Source organism: Engystomops pustulosus, chromosome 4, assembly GCF_040894005.1.
Source record: "Engystomops pustulosus chromosome 4, aEngPut4.maternal, whole genome shotgun sequence".
In the NCBI taxonomy this organism is placed as follows: Eukaryota; Metazoa; Chordata; class Amphibia; order Anura; family Leptodactylidae; genus Engystomops; species Engystomops pustulosus.
The window spans coordinates 204,673,115-204,691,471 of NC_092414.1; the positions used below are offsets into that span (position 1 = coordinate 204,673,115).

The 18,357-nt window shown below is 46.4% G+C and overlaps 1 protein-coding gene across 1 annotated transcript in view; it reads right to left on the reverse strand.

The window, feature by feature from the left end:
• Positions 1 to 11,634, reverse strand: part of LOC140128113 (potassium channel subfamily T member 2-like) — a 98,330-nt gene extending 86,696 nt beyond the window's left edge. The window contains exon 1 of the mRNA XM_072149529.1: positions 11,095 to 11,634. Coding sequence (XP_072005630.1) covers positions 11,095 to 11,180 — 86 coding nt within the window. The 5' untranslated portion in view covers positions 11,181 to 11,634. The remainder of the gene's footprint in view (positions 1 to 11,094) is intronic.
• Positions 11,635 to 18,357: the final 6,723 nt, after the last annotated feature.

An 18,357-nucleotide genomic window follows, 5' to 3' on the forward strand; every position in this document is an offset into this window, starting at 1 on the left:
GTACATAGGGGGCAGTATTCTAGTAGTTATATTATTGTACATAGGGGGCAGTATTCTAGTAGTTATATTCTTGTACATAGGGGGAAGTATTATAGTAGTTATATTCCTGCACATAGGGGGCAGTATTATAGTAGTTATATTTTTGTACATAGGGGGCAGTATTATAGCAGTTATATTCTTGTACATAGGGGGCAGTATTATAGTAGTTATATTCTTGTACATAGGGGGCAGTATTATAGTAGTTATATTCTTGTACATAGGGGGCAGTATTATAGTAGTTATATTCCTGTACATAGGGGGCAGTATTATAGTAGTTATATTCTTGTACATAGGGGGCAGTATTATAGTAGTTATATTCTTGTACATAGGGGGCAGTATTATAGTAGTTATATTCTTGTACATAGGGGGCAGTATTATAGTAGTTATATTCTTGTACATAGGGGGCAGTATTATAGCACAGGCGGTCCCCTACTTAAGAACACTCGACTTACATACGACCCATAGTTACAAACGGACCTCTGGATATTGGTAATTTATTTTACTTTAGTCCTAAGCTACAATAAATAGCTATAACAGTTATCAAATGTGTCTGTAATGAAGCTTTAGTGTCAATCCTGGTTCTTATGACAACCCAACATTTTTAAAATCCAATTGTCACAGAGACCAAAAAAGTTCTGGCTGGGATTACAATGATAAAATATACAGTTCCGACTTACATACAAACTCAACTTAAGAACAAACCTACAGACCCTATCTTGTATGTAACCCGGGGACTGCCTGTAGTTATATTCTTGTACATAGGGGGCAGTATTATAGTAGTTATATTCTTGTACATAGGAGGCAGTATTATAGTAGTTATATTCTTGTACATAGGGGGCCGTATTATAGTAGTTATATACTTGTACATAGAGGACAGTATTATAGTAGTTATATTCCTGTACATAGGGAGCAGTATTATAGTAGTTATATTCTTGTACATAGGGGGCAGTATTATAGTAGTTATATTCTTGTACATAGGGGGCCGTTTTATAGTAGTTATATTCCTGTACATAGGGGGCAGTATTATAGTAGTTATATTCTTGTACATAGGGGGCAGTATTATAGTAGTTATATTCTTGTACATAGGGGGCAGTATTATAGTAGTTATATTCTTGTACATAGGGGCAGTATTATAGTAGTTATATTCTTGTACATAGGGGGCAGTATTATAGTAGTTATATTCTTGTACATAGGGGGAAATTTTATAGCAATTATATTCTTGTTTGTAGGTACAGTATTACAGGCGCTGAATACAGTATATATTAGTATGCTATGCTCATTCCAAATTACATGAGGGAATAGAAAAGATGGGAACTATCTTACACAGATAATAAAATATTCTGGGACGAGATCACTCAACAGCAGCTCTTGTAAAATATTCTGTTCTAATGAGGAATTGACATAAACATTTTGTCTATGTATATTTCTTGGATACCTGGGTGGTAAAGAATAAAGCTGCCGTAATGGAGGCCTCATGTGCTGTTTTTTATGTTTAAATGGGGGGGTTTTTGAAGCATCCGACATTCAATGCTGACTGTGAATTCACCACTAGGGGGAGCTTTGGATCTGACTGCATCCTCATTTTTTGTAGAATTCATTGCTTAAACAGCTCCCTCTAGTGGTTGCAACAAGTAGCCAAAATTTGATGACTTCTTTTTCATTCCAGTTAGTAGCCTGTAGTGGGAAGCTGGTAGCTTCCTTCACCATTGCAAGAGACATCCTTCAAGAAATCTTATCACTCACCAAAATGCCACCTCAATTAATTAAATCAGATTGATTTCGTAAAACATACAAGTTAAATCAACACTAATGCTGTACGTAAAAAGCGCAGCTCTGCTATAAACCAGACAATATTAAGCAAAATTAATTGCCCCATAAAGGCAAAGCATAAAGCAGTCTCCGCGGTTAGTTAATACACTGTATCTCCCCCAGACTCTATTGGGACCACCGCCTAATGAGCTGCACCTCTGGCAATTGACCCCAGCGTCGCTTGCAGCAGATTTATTAGGCTCCGAGCGTTGCATACCTTAGTCAGTCTTTCCCAAGCTGTCTGTGTCACTCAGGCTGGCAGTAAAAAATGAGAATTACATTGATATCAGGGTCTCTCTGGGATGCTAAGCCCGCCATTTCCATGGAAACCCTCTTGGCTGCTCTTGTCGGATCAGAATTTATTACCTTGCTGGCAGCCGTCGTTAATATCGATTTCCGCTGTGTATGTCGATAGGAGATAATCACAGGGATAATAACAGGTGTAGTGGGCAGTGCTCAATGGCACCTGAGCAGGTGATGACCTGGTGCCGTCATTGCACGTGTGTTTGATCAGAACTCACTTTTGGCAGGTTACTTAAAGGGGTTGTCTTATAAAACAACCACATGTTCTACTAGGGTGCACAAGAATAATAAAGAGGGGGACTTTAATTAATTAAGAGACACTCTTGTTCTGGAGGACTTGGAGAGTTATCATCTCAATGGATTACATGTAGTACCTCATTTGTCCTGCAGTGGCCACTGCAGGGGAAGTACATGACTAGTAATTAAAAACTCTCGCAAAAATTAGCTGGATGTTTTGCTTGAAATCTACCACAAGGATGAAAGAATGTAAACCAAGCACACTTACGTGCTGGTGTGTGCCCCCTCTGGCAGGATCCACTCTAATATTAGCTTCTTATGCCAATGTTTTTACAAATTATGCAAATAAACCTGAGGGGCTCTGGGCTCCATAGTTGTTAAGTTTTTTTTTGTGTTAAAACAGGCTGAATAGAAGCTAAAGGAAGACAGATCCTGGCAGAGGGGGCACATACCAGTATGTAAATGTGCTTGGTTTACAATCCTTCATCCTGGTGGAAGATTTCCTTGAAGATGACCTGTCACTTAGAAATCGGGCACTAGGAGCTGCTTACTAAAGTAAGCAACTCCTAGTGTTAAAACAAAAGCAGCGGTGTTACAATGATAGTGTTACCGGAAACCTCCAATGACTATCTGACACTGCTGCGGAGTACAATGGAAATGCCGGACCGCTCTCATAGCGGTCCGGTGTATTCATGAGGGGGCGGGATTGTGGGTGGGATTAGGGGCGGTGACTGTCACATGACGCGCGGCAGCAACCGCCGAGTTATGGAGCGAGCGAGGCAATCCGGGGACGAGGCAGCGCCTCGGACTGCCCCCTTTGAGAGGGGTTACAGAGGCTTCCGATAACACTATCATTGTAACACTGCTGCATTTGTTATAGTACTAGGAGCTTACTTTAGTAAGCAGCTCCTAGTGCCCGATTTCTGGGAGTGGGTCTAAGTATTTACACCTCCAAGTAAGTCACGCCTCATATGAATTGGGGATGGAGCTTCAATTTCCCTCTTATATAACGGGTAAACTTGGAAAGTATAAATAAGTATTGAACATAAAGTTTTCTAAGTAAATCTATTTGTTAAGGCAATATCGACAGGAAATTCTCACCAATTGTCGGAAACAATCTGTTCAAGGCACACACTGGCAGCGAAAGAGAGGTGCAAAAATCCATGGAAAGTCATGACACCAGCTAAAATCTATCAGTAATTAGAAAGCAAAAAAAAAAAAAAATATCGACTGGGAGCCTACAAAAAGCTGTCTTAATATTAAGATGCCACACAAAAAACATCTCATGATGCGCTAATTCAGTGACCCGTCTCCTATCAAGAGTCTATACTGATGGTCAATCCTAAGGATTTGTACTTCTACAAGGGATATCTTGCTGTATTCCTTGCTGTAGTGTAAAGAGTCTTGCTGTAGCAACATGTACACCCCTCCTTTAAGATTAGAGAAGGCAACCGCCTGGGCATAGTGCCATCAGGAAGGACATTTTGCCCTCTTGACAGGAGAAACATCTGTCATAAGTTTACGCCAGGCTGAAGCGTTGCACATGTCTCCCCTGTGAGCGGTACTACTTCTCCATAGGTCCTCCTGGTCATCCTTCTACTGCAATAATAATATAGAGATGCCATAGCAATAGCACAAGTGAGTGCACCAAGGAAGGGTAGTGAATTGTATAGCAGAGGATTATGGGATACTAATTTACCAAATACCAGAGCCCACATGGGATGAGTTAAACAATTACATTAGAGTAGCACTAACTAATTACATGTATTACATAGGGCGTGGAGTCGTTTTTAGCTCCCAGTGCCCGCCCAGGCTAGTAGCATCTGCTGTTAATTTGCATAATACTAAAGTAAAGTTTTTAAAAATTTAGGTTAGGTTCCTATATTATAAAATTACAGATCAGGGGAGAGACAGCCAGGAGGAATCTACCATCAGATCTACTTCTGATGGTAGATTCCTCAAGGTAGGTTTCCTTTAAATGAGAGAGACTGGTAGGCAGTACTATCTGTGCATAAATCAATTAGAGAGAGACTGGTAGGCAGTACTATCTGTTAAACGGGAGATGTGCTTTCTGTACCTACAGTATAAAATTAGAAACAGTATTATACAGTTATACCAAAATCACTCACTGAGAGACAGGTAAACTATTTACTGAGATGGACAGGGAGGCAGTACAATCTGCCTAATAAATATCAACTGTGTGAGACAGGAAGGCAGTACTATCTGTAGCAGAATCATTAACTGAGTGGGAAAGTGAGACAGTACCAGCTGTACCTATATCATTAACTGCGGAGGACAGGGAGGCAGTACTATCTGTACCTATATCATTAACTGCGGAGGACAGGGAGGCAGTACTATCTGTACCTATATCATTAACTGCGGAGGACAGGGAGGCAGTACTATCTGTACCTATATCATTAACGGCGGAGGACAGGGAGGCAGTACTATCTGTACCTATATCATTAACTGCGGAGGACAGGGAGGCAGTACTATCTGTACCTATATCATTAACTGCGGAGCACAGGGAAGCAGTACCATCTGTACCTAAATCATTAAGATATACAGGGAGACAGTACTATCTGTACCTAAATACTTAACTGTGAGAGACAGGTAGACAGTACTACCTGTATCAAAATGACTAATTCTGAGAGACAGGGAAGCAATACTATCTGTACCTAAATCATTAGCTGAGAGGGGCAGTGAAACAGTACCAAGAGATACAAGGAGGAAGTGCTATCTGTACTAAAATAATTAAGAGATAAAGGGAGAAAGAACCTAAATCATATGTTCCTGTATAATTAGGTTGAGAAACAGGGAGGCAGTACTATCTGTACCTAAATCATTAGACTGAGAGAAACAGGACAAGCTAATAGTTGAGGTATCTATCAGCTTAGTACCTAAAAAATCACCTAGATGCCCAGAAACATACTATTAATGTCTGTAGCCCAAGGTCCCCTGGGATTGTGCTCATCCAGCCCCATAAATATGTATACATAACATTTATTGCTCCCCTTGAAGAGCAGAGTTCTGCATAGATCGCTGGAGAGCCTCTGACCTTCTGCAGGGAGATGGCATTTCTCTAAGTACAATGAAAAGCCGCCTTTATACATTGCACGGCGGTTCTGAAGGCTACACCGGCCTTGTCACTCACTGGTACGGGCGCAATGAGAGGGATGAAGTGTCAGAGTTAGACTGCAGTCACCATATACAATACTTGTAGACCATCACACCACTGCCGTGGACTGCCTCACCGCCTGCGCCATGATGGGGATTGTAGGGAAAGGGTTAATGAGGATGGTCTAGTCAAAAGTTATCAATACCCTGTCTACTGGATTGTAAAATGCATAGAAACTAAGTGCAGCATGCCCCCGACATTAATGTGTGGTCTATAGTTTGTAATGGTCTCCTCATATGGAGAAGGGTATCCTTATGGTTCCCTCTAAGGCTCCTAGGGCCAGGTTCAAGTGCAGCCTCTGTAACTTGTAAGTCATGTCCCTCTTAAGAGAGACTGGGAGCTGGTACTAAGAGAGACTGGGAGCTGGTACTAAGAGAGACTGGGAGCTAGTACTAAGAGAAACTGGGAGCTGGTACTAAGAGAGACTGGGAGCTAGTGCTATCTGTGACCAAACCATTAAGAGAGACTGGGAGCTAGTACTAATAGAGACTGGGAGCTGGTACTAAGAGAGACTGGGGGCTGGTACTAAGAGAGACTGGGAGCTGGTACTAAGAGAGACTGGGAGTTGGTACTAAGAGAGACTGGGAGCTGGTACTAAGAGAGACTGGGAGCTGGTACTAAGAGAGACTGGGAGCTGGTACTAAGAGAGACTGGGAGCTGGTACTAAGAGAGACTGGGAGCTGGTACTAAGAGAGACTGGGAGCTGGTACTAAGAGAGACTGGGAGCTGGTACTAAGAGAGACTGGGAGCTGGTACTAAGAGAGACTGGGAGCTGGTACTAAGAGAGACTGGGAGCTGGTACTAAGAGAGACTGGGAGCTGGTACTAAGAGAGACTGGGAGCTGGTACTAAGAGAGACTGGGAGCTAGTACTAAGAGAGACTGGGAGCTAGTACTAAGAGAGACTGGGAGCTAGTACTAAGAGAGACTGGGGGCTGGTACTAAGAGAGACTGGGAGCTAGTGCTATCTGTGACCAAATCATTAAGAGAGACTGGGAGCTAGTACTAATAGAGACTGTGAGCTGGTACCAATGGAGACTGTGAGCTGGTTCTAAGAGACACTGGCAGCTGGTACTAAGAGAGACTGGGAGCTGGTACTAAGAGAGACTGGGAGCTGGTACTAAGAGAGACTGGGAGCTGGTACTAAGAGAGACTGGGAGCTGGTACTAAGAGAGACTGGGAGCTGGTACTAAGAGAGACTGGGAGCTGGTACTAAGAGAGACTGGGAGCTGGTACTAAGAGAGACTGGGAGCTGGTACTAAGAGAGACTGGGAGATGGTACTAAGAGAGACTGGGAGCTGGTACTAAGAGAGGCTGGGAGCTGGTACTAAGAGAGGCTGGGAGCTGGTACTAAGAGAGGCTGGGAGCTGGTACTAAGAGAGACTGGGGGATGGTACTAAGAGAGACTGGGAGCTGGTACTAAGAGAGACTGGGAGCTGGTACTAAGAGAGACTGGGAGCTGGTACTAAGAGAGACTGGGGGCTAGTACTATCTGTAATCAAACCATTAAGAGAGACTGGGAGCTGTTACTAAGAGAGACTTGGAGCTGGTACTAAGAGAGACTTGGAGCTGGTACTAAGAGAGACTTGGAGCTGGTACTAAGAGAGACTTGGAGCTGGTACTAAGAGAGACTTGGAGCTGGTACTAAGAGAGACTTGGAGCTGGTACTAAGAGAGACTTGGAGCTGGTACTAAGAGAGACTTGGAGCTGGTACTAAGAGAGACTTGGAGCTGGTACTAAGAGAGACTTGGAGCTGGTACTAAGAGAGACTTGGAGCTGGTACTAAGAGAGACTTGGAGCTGGTACTAAGAGAGACTGGGGGCTAGTACTATATGTAACCAAACCATTAAGAGAGACTGGGAGCTGGTACAAAGAGAGACTGGGAGCTGGTACAAAGAGAGACTGGGAGGTAGTACTATCTGTGACCAAACCATTAAGAAAGACTGGGAGCTGGTACTAAGAGAGACTGGGAGCTGGTACTAAGAGAGACTGGGAGCTGGTACTAAGAGAGACTGGGAGCTGGTACTAAGAGAGACTGGGAGCTGGTACTAAGAGAGACTGGGAGCTGGTACTAAGAGAGACTGGGAGCTGGTACTAAGAGAGACTGGGAGCTGGTACTCATACAGACTGGGAGCTAGTACTCATACAGACTGGGAGCTAGTACTCATACAGACTGGGAGCTAGTACTCATACAGACTGGGCGCTAGTACTCATACAGACTGGGAGCTAGTACTATCTGTGATCAAACCATTAAGAGAGAATGGGAATGAGTACTACCTGGGAATAAACTGATAACAGAGGGATAGGGACCAAAGTATTAACAGAAAGACCAGTTGGCAGTATTATCTGGGACTAACCTATTGACATAGAGACAGGGGGGGGCAGTACTATTTGGGACCAAACTATTTACTGAGAGAGACAGGGAGGCAGCACTATCTGGGACCAAGCTATTAACTGAGAGAGACAGGGAGCCAGTACTGTCTGGGACCAAACTATTAACTGAGAGAGACATGGAGGCAGTACCATCTGGGACCAAACTATTAACTGAGAGAGACAGGGGGGCAGTACTATCTGGGACCAAACTACTAACTGAGAGACAGGGAGGCAGTACTATCTGGGGCCAAGCTATTAACTGAGAGAGACAGGGAAGCAGTACTATCTGGGACAAAACTACTAACTGAGAGAGACAGGGAGGCAGTACTATCTGGGACCAAGCTATTAACTGAGAGAGACAGGGAAGCAATACTATCTGGGACAAAACTACTAACAGAGAGACAGGGAGGGCAGTACTATCTGGGACCAAGCTATTAACTGAGAGAGAGAGGGAAGCAGTACTATCTGGGACAAAACTACTAACTGAGAGAGACAGGGAGGCAGTACTATCTGGGACCAAACAATTAACTGAGAGAGACAGGGGGACAGTACTATCTGGTACCAAGCTATTAACTGAGAGAGACAGGGAGGCAGTACTACTTGGGACCAAACTATTAACTGAGAGAGACAGGGAGGCAGTACTAGTTGGGACCAAACTATTAACTGAGACAGGGAGCCAGCACTATCTGGAACCAAACTATTAACTGAGAGAGACAGGGAGGCAGTACTATCTGGGACCAAACTATTAACTGAGAGAGACAAGGAGGGCAGTACTATCTGGGACCAAACTATTAACTGAGAGAGACAGGGAGGCAGTACTATCTGGGACCAAACTATTAATTGAGAGAGACATGGGGGCAGTACTATCTGGGACCAAACTATTAATTGAGAGAGACAGGGAGGCAGTACTATCTGGGACCAAACTATTAACTATGCCATTAACTGTAGAACCCTTTTTGGATGCATGAGGCATCTAAGGAGTGAACATTCAATTTCTTGGGCAATAAAGAAGTTGTTTTTAAAAACATTTTTTGCTTAGTATTTAATAATAGTTTTGGGAAATCTCTGGCAGCATTACACTGGATATTGCGCAGCAGTGTGGGCGGTGAATGGGAGCATTGTGTGAGTACTGTATGGCAGCATTCATGCACACAGTGGCATAACCCCGGCTCTCGGTTACCTATTAATGAGCCACACAGTCAGTGATTTGTTCCTGGGTCTTTGATTTAGGATTAAACTCAGGAACAAAACACCTGTTCTCCTATTATAATCCCCTCCAAATCTCCGGATCTGCGCAGGGATGTGCACCCACAGATCACAGGAAGCAGCGCACAACTTAATGAGAAAGTCATGTCACACACAAACCTGCACCACCTCCAGGGGGCAGCACCTCATCTAATGGAAACACAGCTTATCATATACCCTCCTCTATATTACATTATACACAGTACAGACACCTCTGGGGGGATTATAGTAATATCTGTGTATTATACCCTCCTCTATATTACATTATACACAGTACAGACACCTCTGGGGGGATTATAGTAATATCTGTGTATTATACCCTCCTCTATATTACATTATACACAGTACAGACACCTCTGGGGGATTATAGTAATATCTGTGTATTATACCCTCCTCTATATTACATTATACACAGTACAGACACCTCTGGGGGGATTATAGTAATATCTGTGTATTATACCCTCCTCTATATTACATTATACACAGTACAGACACCTCTGGGGGGATTATAGTAATATCTGTGTATTATACCCTCCTCTATATTACATTATACACAGTACAGACACCTCTGGGGGGATTATAGTAATATCTGTGTATTATACCCCCCTCCTCCATATTACAATATACACAGTACAGACACCTCTGGGGGGATTATAGTAATATCTGTGTATTATACCCTCCTCTATATTACAATATACACAGTACAGACACCTCTGGGGGGATTATAGTAATATCTGTGTATTATACCCTCCTCTATATTACATTATACACAGTACAGACACCTCTGGGGGATTATAGTAATATCTGTGTATTATACCCTCCTCTATATTACATTATACACAGTACAGACACCTCTGGGGGGATTATAGTAATATCTGTGTATTATACCCTCCTCTATATTACATTATACACAGTACAGACACCTCTGGGGGGATTATAGTAATATCTGTGTATTATACCCTCCTCTATATTACATTATACACAGTACAGACACCTCTGGGGGGATTATAGTAATATCTGTGTATTATACCCCCCTCCTCCATATTACATTATACACAGTACAGACACCTCTGGGTGGATTATAGTAATATCTGTGTATTATACCCTCCTCTATATTACATTATACACAGTACAGACACCTCTGGGGGGATTATAGTAATATCTGTGTATTATACCCCCTCCTCTATATTACATTATATACAGTACAGACACCTCTGGGGGGATTATAGTAATATCTGTGTATTATACCCTCCTCTATATTACATTATACACAGTACAGACACCTCTGGGGGGATTATAGTAATATCTGTGTATTATACCCTCCTCTATATTACATTATACACAGTACAGACACCTCTGGGGGGATTATAGTAATATCTGTGTATTATACCCTCCTCTATATTACATTATACACAGTACAGACACCTCTGGGGGGATTATAGTAATATCTGTGTATTATACCCCCCTCCTCCATATTACATTATACACAGTACAGACACCTCTGGGTGGATTATAGTAATATCTGTGTATTATACCCTCCTCTATATTACATTATACACAGTACAGACACCTCTGGGGGGATTATAGTAATATCTGTGTATTATACCCCCTCCTCTATATTACATTATATACAGTACAGACACCTCTGGGGGGGATTATAGTAATATCTGTGTATTATACCCTCCTCTATATTACATTATACACAGTACAGACACCTCTGGGGGGATTATAGTAATATCTGTGTATTATACCCCCCTCTATATTACATTATACACAGTACAGACACTTGTTGAATGTTATATGGGGTAAGCCTGGTAAGTTTATGACGGGCGGTGACCCCGAGCCCCATATTTTCCCGCACGTGTCTGACTTAACTCTTTCAGTGCCACATCTCCCCCCATGCCCACCGCTTTACCTCTCATCCAGCTGCCAGTCTCCCATCAGCAGGTCCCGGAACCGGTACCGCGGGGGTAGGGGCTGCACATCTTTTTCCATTTCCATCTTGCCCCCTGCTCAGCGACACTTTCTTAAAGGGATCTTCAGTTTCCGACACCTGTCAGGGGACACTTGGAGGAGCTTGAAGCGCGTCCATGAATTACAGGGGGGTATTTGGCTGGCATAACACCCGTGGTCCCGGCTTTGTGGCGGTAATAGTTCCCTTGGCATGTGCTGCCAGTGCTGGGTGAAGGGGTTACAAGGTGCAGACTTTTCGGGGTAACATCACTTCTGGGGTGAAGGTAAATCCCAAAGGCAAAGCAGATCTAAACTTGTCCCCTGCTAGCGCCTGTAGCACATCTCTGAATGGAGGGTATAGAGTCTATAGAGGCAGGAGGTGGGTACCCTGTGGGCACAGGTATGTACTCCACCTATATATCTATACAACACACAGCTCCCTGCTGTACTCCTCATCCAGGGGAGGGCGGAGGAGGAGGAGACGCTCACAAACGCTTTTTATTCACAGACAGTCGAGTGGAAAGGACTCGGAGATTGAGGGAGGGGGGTGGGCAGCGCATGCAACAGGAGGAGGAAGGGGTCTGCAAGTGTGAGAGCACATGTATAGTGTTATACCAGGGGGTGCGCAAAGTGACAGCCAGCAACAGATTAGTATTCAGGACAGAGAAGAGAGCGCAAGAAGCCAAGAGAGAGAGAGCGCTCAGCTGTGTATAGAGGGGAGAGGAGAAGAGACTGCACAGAAAGAGAGAGAGGATACAGGAGAGTGCTCAGAGAGAGAGAGAGACTGGAGATACAGGAGAGTGCTCAGAGAGAGAGAGACTGGAGATACATGAGAGTGCTCAGAGAGAGAGACTGGAGATACAGGAGAAAGACTGAGGATACAGGAGAGTGCAGAGAGAGACACTGAGGATACAGGAGAGTGCTCAGAGAGAGGCTGAATGTACAGGAGAGTGCTCAGAGCGAGGCACTGAGGATACAGGAGAGCACTCAGTCTCTCTCTCTCTCTCTCTCTCTCTGAGCACTCTCCTGTATCTCCAGTCTCTCTCTCTCTCTCTCTCTGAGCACTCTCCTGTATCTCCAGTCTCTCTCTCTCTCTCTCTGAGCACTCTCCTGTATCTCCAGTCTCTCTCTCTCTCTCTCTCTGAGCACTCTCCTGTATCTCCAGTCTCTCTCTCTCTCTCTCTGAGCACTCTCCTGTATCTCCAGTCTCTCTCTCTCTCTCTCTGAGCACTCTCCTGTATCTCCAGTCTCTCTCTCTCTCTCTCTGAGCACTCTCCTGTATCTCCAGTCTCTCTCTCTCTCTCTCCCTGAGCACTCTCCTGTATCTCCAGTCTCTCTCTCTCTCTCTCTGAGCACTCTCCTGTATCTCCAGTCTCTCTCTCTCTCTCTCTCTCTGAGCACTCTCCTGTATCTCCAGTCTCTCTCTCTCTCTCTCTCTCTCTGAGCACTCTCCTGTATCTCCAGTCTCTCTCTCTCTCTCTCTCTCTCTGAGCACTCTCCTGTATCTCCAGTCTCTCTCTCTCTCTCTCTGAGCACTCTCCTGTATCTCCAGTCTCTCTCTCTCTGATCGGTCTCCTGTATCCTTAGTCTCTCTCTGAGCACTCTCCTGTATCTCCAGTCTCTCTCTCTCTCTCTGAGCACTCTCCTGTATCTCCAGTCTCTCTCTCTCTCTCTCCCTGAGCACTCTCCTGTATCTCCAGTCTCTCTCTCTCTCTCTCTGAGCACTCTCCTGTATCTCCAGTCTCTCTCTCTCTCTGAGCACTCTCCTGTATCTCCAGTCCCTCTCTCTCTCTCTCTGAGCACTCTCCTGTATCTCCAGTCTCTCTCCCTCTCTCTCTCTCTCTCTCTCTGAGCACTCTCCTGTATCTCCAGTCTCTCTCTCTCTGATCGGTCTCCTGTATCCTTAGTCTCTCTCTGAGCACTCTCCTGTATCTCCAGTCTCTCTCTCTCTCCCTGAGCACTCTCCTGTATCTCCAGTCTCTCTCTCTCTCTCCCTGAGCACTCTCCTGTATCTCCAGTCTCTCTCTCTCTCTCTCTGAGCACTCTCCTGTATCTCCAGTCTCTCTCTCTCTCTGAGCACTCTCCTGTATCTCCAGTCTCTCTCTCTCTCTGAGCACTCTCCTGTATCTCCAGTCTCTCTCTCTCTCTCTGAGCACTCTCCTGTATCTCCAGTCTCTCTCTCTCTCTCTTTGAGCACTCTCCTGTATCTCCAGTCTCTCTCTCTCTCTCTCTGAGCACTCTCCTGTATCTCCAGTCTCTCTCTCTCTCTCTGAGCACTCTCCTGTATCTCCAGTCTCTCTCTCTCTCTCTCTCTCTCTGAGCACTCTCCTGTATCTCCAGTCTCTCTCTCTCTCTCTCTGAGCACTCTCCTGTATCTCCAGTCTCTCTCTCTCTCTCTCTCTGAGCACTCTCCTGTATCTCCAGTCTCTCTCTCTCTCTCTCTCTGAGCACTCTCCTGTATCTCCAGTCTCTCTCTCTCTCTCTCTCTGAGCACTCTCCTGTATCTCCAGTCTCTCTCTCTCTCTCTCTCTGAGCACTCTCCTGTATCTCCAGTCTCTCTCTCTCTCTGAGCACTCTCCTGTATCTCCAGTCTCTCTCTCTCTCTCTCTGAGCACTCTCCTGTATCTCCAGTCTCTCTCTCTCTGAGCACTCTCCTGTATCTCCAGTCTCTCTCTCTCTCTGAGCGCTCTCCTGTATCTCCAGTCTCTCTCTCTCTCTCTCTCTCTGAGCACTCTCCTGTATCTCCAGTCTCTCTCTCTCTCTCTCTCTCTCTCTGAGCACTCTCCTGTATCTCCAGTCTCTCTCTCTCTCTCTCTCTCTGAGCACTCTCCTGTATCTCCAGTCTCTCTCTCTCTCTCTCTCTCTCTCTCTGAGCACTCTCCTGTATCTCCAGTCTCTCTCTCTCTCTCTGAGCACTCTCCTGTATCTCCAGTCTCTCTCTCTCTCTCTGAGCACTCTCCTGTATCTCCAGTCTCTCTCTCTCTGAGCACTCTCCTGTATCTCCAGTCTCTCTCTCTCTCTCCCTGAGCACTCTCCTGTATCTCCAGTCTCTCTCTCCCTGAGCACTCTCCTGTATCTCCAGTCTCTCTCTCTCTCTCTCTCTCTGAGCACTCTCCTGTATCTCCAGTCTCTCTCTCTCTCTCTCTCTCTGAGCACTCTCCTGTATCTCCAGTCTCTCTCTCTCTCTGAGCACTCTCCTGTATCTCCAGTCTCTCTCTCTCTCTGAGCGCTCTCCTGTATCTCCAGTCTCTCTCTCTCTCTCTCTCTGAGCACTCTCCTGTATCTCCAGTCTCTCTCTCTCTCTCTCTGAGCACTCTCCTGTATCTCCAGTCTCTCTCTCTCTCTCTCTCTCTGAGCACTCTCCTGTATCTCCAGTCTCTCTCTCTCTCTCTCTCTCTCTGAGCACTCTCCTGTATCTCCAGTCTCTCTCTCTCTCTCTGAGCACTCTCCTGTATCTCCAGTCTCTCTCTCTCTCTCTGAGCACTCTCCTGTATCTCCAGTCTCTCTCTCTCTGAGCACTCTCCTGTATCTCCAGTCTCTCTCTCTCTCTCCCTGAGCACTCTCCTGTATCTCCAGTCTCTCTCTCCCTGAGCACTCTCCTGTATCTCCAGTCTCTCTCTCTCTCTCTCTCTCTCTCTCTCCCTGAGCACTCTCCTGTATCTCCAGTCTCTCTCTGAGCACTCTCCTGTATCTCCAGTCTCTCTCTCTGAGCACTCTCCTGTATCTCCAGTCTCTCTCTCTGAGCACTCTCCTGTATCTCCAGTCTCTCTCTCTGAGCACTCTCCTGTATCTCCAGTCTCTCTCTCTGAGCACTCTCCTGTATCTCCAGTCTCTCTCTCTGAGCACTCTCCTGTATCTCCAGTCTCTCTCTCTCTGAGCACTCTCCTGTATCTCCAGTCTCTCTCTCTGAGCACTCTCCTGTATCTCCAGTCTCTCTCTCTGAGCACTCTTCTGTATCTCCAGTCTCTCTCTCTGAGCACTCTCCTGTATCTCCAGTCTCTCTCTCTGAGCACTCTCCTGTATCTCCAGTCTCTCTCTCTGAGCACTCTCCTGTATCTCCAGTCTCTCTCTCTGAGCACTCTCCTGTATCTCCAGTCTCTCTCTCTGAGCACTCTCCTGTATCTCCAGTCTCTCTCTCTGAGCACTCTCCTGTATCTCCAGTCTCTCTCTCTGAGCACTCTCCTGTATCTCCAGTCTCTCTCTCTGAGCACTCTCCTGTATCCCCAGTCTCTCTCTCTGAGCACTCTCCTGTATCTCCAGTCTCTCTCTCTGAGCACTCTCCTGTATCTCCAGTCTCTCTCTCTGAGCACTCTCCTGTATCTCCAGTCTCTCTCTCTGAGCACTCTCCTGTATCCCCAGTCTCTCTCTCTGAGCACTCTCCTGTATCTCCAGTCTCTCTCTCTGAGCACTCTCCTGTATCTCCAGTCTCTCTCTCTGAGCACTCTCCTGTATCTCCAGTCTCTCTCTCTCTGAGCACTCTCCTGTATCTCCAGTCTCTCTCTGAGCACTCTCCTGTATCTCCAGTCTCTCTGAGCACTCTCCTGTATCTCCAGTCTCTCTCTCTGAGCACTCTCCTGTATCTCCAGTCTCTCTCTCTGAGCACTCTCCTGTATCTTCAGTCTCTCTCTCTGAGCACTCTCCTGTATCTCCAGTCTCTCTCTCTGAGCACTCTCCTGTATCTCCAGTCTCTCTCTCTCTCTGAGCACTCTCCTGTATCCCCAGTCTCTCTCTCTGAGCACTCTCCTGTATCCCCAGTCTCTCTCTCTGAGCACTCTCCTGTATCCCCAGTCTCTCTCTCTGAGCACTCTCCTGTATCCCCAGTCTCTCTCTCTGAGCACTCTCCTGTATCTCCAGTCTCTCTCTCTCTCTCTGAGCACTCTCCTGTATCCCCAGTGTCTCTCTCTGAGCACTCTCCTGTATCTTCAGTCTCTCTGAGCACTCTCCTGTATCTCCAGTCTCTCTCTCTGAGCACTCTCCTGTATCTCCAGTCTCTCTCTCTGAGCACTCTCCTGTATCTCCAGTCTCTCTCTCTCTCTCTTTGAGCACTCTCCTGTATCTCCAGTCTCTCTCTCTCTCTCTCTCTCTCTCCCTGAGCACTCTCCTGTATCTCCAGTCTCTCTCTCTCTCTCTCTCTCCCTGAGCACTCTCCTGTATCTCCAGTCTCTCTCTCTCTCTCTCTCTGAGCACTCTCCTGTATCTCCAGTCTCTCTCTCTCTCTCTCTGAGCACTCTCCTGTATCTCCAGTCTCTCTCTCTCTCTCTCCCTGAGCACTCTCCTGTATCTCCAGTCTCTCTCTCTCTCTCTCCCTGAGCACTCTCCTGTATCTCCAGTCTCTCTCTCTCTCTCCCTGAGCACTCTCCTGTATCTCCAGTCTCTCTCTCTCTCTCTCTCTCTGAGCACTCTCCTGTATCTCCAGTCTCTCTCTCTCTCTGAGCACTCTCCTGTATCTCCAGTCTCTCTCTCTCTCTGAGCACTCTCCTGTATCTCCAGTCTCTCTCTCTCTCTCTCTCTGAGCACTCTCCTGTATCTGCAGTCTCTCTCTCTCTGAGCACTCTCCTGTATCTCCAGTCTCTCTCTCTCTCTCTCTGAGCACTCTCCTGTATCTCCAGTCTCTCTCTCTCTCTCTCTCTCTCTCTCTCTGAGCACTCTCCTGTATCTCCAGTCTCTCTCTCTCTCTCTCTCTCTCTCTCTCCCTGAGCACTCTCCTGTATCTCCAGTCAGTCTCTCTCTCTCTCTCTCTCTCTCTCCCTGAGCACTCTCCTGTATCTCCAGTCTCTCTCTCTCTCTCTCTCCCTGAGCACTCTCCTGTATCTCCAGTCTCTCTCTCTCTCTCTGAGCACTCTCCTGTATCTTCAGTCTCTCTGAGCACTCTCCTGTATCTTCAGTCTCTCTGAGCACTCTCCTGTATCTTCAGTCTCACTGAGCACTCTCCTGTATCTCCAGTCTCTCTTTCTCTCTGAGCACTCTCCTGTATCCCCAGTCTCTCTCTCTGAGCACTCTCCTGTATCCCCAGTCTCTCTCTCTGAGCACTCTCCTGTATCCCCTGTCTCTCTCTCTCTCTCTGAGCACTCTCCTGTATCCCCAGTCTCTCTCTCTGAGCACTCTCCTGTATCCCCAGTCTCTCTCTCTGAGCACTCTCCTGTATCTCCAGTCTCTCTCTGAGCACTCTCCTGTATCTCCAGTCTCTCTCTCTGAGCACTCTCCTGTATCTCCAGTCTCTCTCTGAGCACTCTCCTGTATCTCCAGTCTCTCTCTCTCTCTCCCTGAGCACTCTCCTGTATCTCCAGTCTCTCTCTCTCTCTCCCTGAGCACTCTCCTGTATCTCCAGTCTCTCTCTCTCTCCCTGAGCACTCTCCTGTATCTCCAGTCTCTCTCTCTCTCTCTTAGCGCTCTCCTGTATCTCCAGTCTCTCTCTCTCTCTGAGCGCTCTCCTGTATCTCCAGTCTCTCTCTCTCTCTCTCTGAGCGCTCTCCTGTATCTCCAGTCTCTCTCTCTCTCTCTCTGAGCGCTCTCCTGTATCTCCAGTCTCTCTCTCTCTCTCTCTGAGCGCTCTCCTGTATCTCCAGTCTCTCTCTCTCTCTCTGAGCGCTCTCCTGTATCTCCAGTCTCTCTCTCTCTGAGCGCTCTCCTGTATCTCCAGTCTCTCTCTCTCTCTCTCTCTCTGAGCGCTCTCCTGTATCTCCAGTCTCTCTCTCTCTCTCTCTCTCTCTCTGAGCGCTCTCCTGTATCTCCAGTCTCTCTCTCTCTCTCTCTCTGAGCGCTCTCTTGTATCTCCAGTCTCTCTCTCTCTCTCTCTCTGAGCGCTCTCTTGTATCTCCAGTCTCTCTCTCTCTCTGAGCGCTCTCCTGTATCTCCAGTCTCTCTCTCTCTCTCTGAGCGCTCTCCTGTATCTCCAGTCTCTCTCTCTCTCTCTCTGAGCGCTCTCCTGTATCTCCAGTCTCTCTCTCTCTCTGAGCGCTCTCCTGTATCTCCAGTCTCTCTCTCTCTCTGAGCGCTCTCCTGTATCTCCAGTCTCTCTCTCTCTCTCTCTGAGCGCTCTCCTGTATCTCCAGTCTCTCTCTCTCTCTGAGCGCTCTCCTGTATCTCCAGTCTCTCTCTCTCTCTCTCTGAGCGCTCTCCTGTATCTCCAGTCTCTCTCTCTCTCTCTGAGCGCTCTCCTGTATCTCCAGTCTCTCTCTCTCTCTCTCTGAGCGCTCTCCTGTATCTCCAGTCTCTCTCTCTCTCT